This window comes from Sardina pilchardus, chromosome 6 (genome assembly GCF_963854185.1).
Source record: "Sardina pilchardus chromosome 6, fSarPil1.1, whole genome shotgun sequence".
Classification (NCBI taxonomy): Eukaryota; Metazoa; Chordata; class Actinopteri; order Clupeiformes; family Clupeidae; genus Sardina; species Sardina pilchardus.
Genome location: NC_084999.1, coordinates 1362271 through 1364770, shown reverse-complemented (window position 1 = coordinate 1364770; position 2500 = coordinate 1362271). Strand labels below are relative to the sequence as shown.

The following is a 2500-nucleotide window of genomic DNA, read 5'->3' as shown; positions in this document are numbered from 1 at the left end:
ACAGGCACAGACACAGGCGCACACACATACACACACTCCCTCGAGACGGTCTCCATTGTGAGTTCTTACCTTAGACTGTTTCCTGGAGTGGCGGGTCAGTTGTGTGTGTGTGTGTGTGGGGGGGGGGGCAAATCCATCCATGCATCCATCCAGAGTGGGGTGGGGGGGGGGGGGGGGGGGGGGCAAAGACAAAGACAAACACACATTAGCAAAATGAACAAAGACATCAGATGCGTGTGTATGTGTGTGTGTGTGTGTGTGAAAGTGAAAAAAGGCATCAGATTTGTGTGCGTGTGTATCGTGTGTGTGTGTGTTGTGTGTGTGTGTGTGTGTGTGTTTGTGAAATTGAACAAAGATACAGTGGGTACGTGTTGAGAATGCACCTTCTCCCGCGGGACTCCCGAAGAGATCCCGCAGTGCGTCAAGCCGATTTTTTTCGAGGCTAAGGCAATGTACCCAAACAACCACCAGGTGGCAGAAAGTTTCAACTGCATTTAATGATGAAGACCGCATATCCGTCAATAGTCGACTCCTTAATCTCACTGAATCATTAAAATGAAGGTGATGACTGGCGAAATTATTCAAACGACACTTCAATGAACCATTGTTGAAATGAATGAAAATGGTTATAGAAATCGCCTACAGCCAGCGCTATAAGAAATATATAAGTAATAGTTAAAGTCTTCTTCTGTATTAAACAGATAGCCTACAGGACGCTCTTTGTTCCGTATTTTAAGGAACTGCTCAATTCACACACACTGGGTAAACTGGCGCGCTACAAACATTAAAATGTCAAATCATATTTATTTCTCTTTGTCGCCATGATATTGGGGGAAACGCGGAGAGGCGAGATGGTCAGTCCTCGTATTTTTTCTTCGCGTTTCGTTATAAGAAATATATAAGTAGGCCTAATAGTTAAAGTCTTCTTCTGTATTAAACAGATAGCCTACGGGACGCTCTTTGTTCCGTATTTTAAGGAACTACTCAATGCACACACACTGGGTAAACTGGCGCGCTACAAACATTAAAATGTCAAATCATATGTATTTCTCTTTGTCGCCATGATATTGGGGGAAACGCGGAGAGGCGAGATGGTCAGTCCTCGTATTTTTTCTTCGCGTTTCGTTATAAGAAATATATAAGTAATAGTTAAAGTCTTCTTCTGTATTGAACAGATAGCCTACGGGACGCTCTTTGTTCCGTATTTTAAGGAACTACTCAATGCACACACACTGGGTAAACTGGCGCGCTACAAACATTAAAATGTCAAATCATATTTATTTCTTTGTCGCCATGGTAGGCCTATTGGGGGAAACGCGGAGAGGCGAGATGGTCAGTCCTCGTATTTATTCTTCGCGTTTCGTCATAAGAATATATAAGTAATAGTTAAAGTCTTCTTCTGTATTCTCTGCCACATTCGACAACAGCATTCAAGTTCCTTCTCAGCACGATGACGTGACTTTGCTTGCTGTTGGCCCAGATTAGAACAACATGCTCGAATTCACCAACAGAGTCGCGGCAACGTTGGTAGATACCAGTGATGCGCGGGTACGTGTCTGAACGCCCCGCCCCGCCCCGCCGTTTACAACTAACCCGACCGCAACTCGGACCGCAAAAAAAAAATATTGAAATACAGGACCCGACCCGCTTCCCGACCCGCTTATTGTAAAAAGTAGCCTAGTCTAACTTAGTCGTAGCGTCATTGAGCTATGCAAAATTGGTATCTCATATGCATGTAAAACAATAATATAGCCTATATTGCCTAATTATATATAGCCTATAATTGCTCAGAATTTGGGAAACATGCATTTAGTCTACCTTTTTTTTGTTCCGTGTCAGCATTCATCCAAAAATGTGGCTGTTTGACTCAACATTGAACATAATTAGCCTAGGATTTTCCTATACAAATTCTGTTTCAGCCGTTCCTCACATGAATGCCTTGAAGCTCTCCCAAGCATGAAATGCAGGCATAGAATATTATTAAGAAACTCTATTAACGTCTTCATCAATGGACCAAAAGTCCATTGCTCCGCGATTATAAATTGCAGCGAGATGAAACCTTTATTGCACGACGTGGGGAAGAGCAGACGTGGGGCTTTCCAACGAGCCACTAGGCCTATAAGTTGCGCAAGGACGCACATATTGCATGCTCATACCAATTGTAGGCTATATGCCTTGATGACATTAAATTAAGAAATATTTCCTGATTTGGGAAACTTTTAGTTTATTTTTCTTTCCATAATACCATTCGATCTTGCTGGAAATTATCAGACTTGAGAAACACGCATTGCATCGGCAACTTCGCTGCTCAGTATAGACGATTCTGCCACTTTCTGTAGAGGCCAGCAGTTCGAGATAAAAGCTGCAGATCATAGACAGAGAAAGCATATGCTCTGAGAACAGAACACAACTGCATGTCAAGTGTAGCCGAGGGTCTGTCTACGCAGAAACAACAAGTGCATTTCTACATGTTCGTGACAAAATGTGGGGGATAGAATCG

At 43.0% G+C, this 2500-nt stretch overlaps 1 protein-coding gene across 1 annotated transcript in view; it reads right to left on the bottom strand.

Annotated features, from left to right (window-relative positions):
- The window catches only part of kif13a (kinesin family member 13A), a 97519-nt gene that overhangs the window by 77437 nt on the left and 17582 nt on the right, over positions 1–2500 (bottom strand). Inside the window, exon 3 of the mRNA XM_062537892.1 lies at positions 70–82. Within this exon, the coding sequence (XP_062393876.1) occupies positions 70–82 (13 nt within the window). The remainder of the gene's footprint in view (positions 1–69; positions 83–2500) is intronic.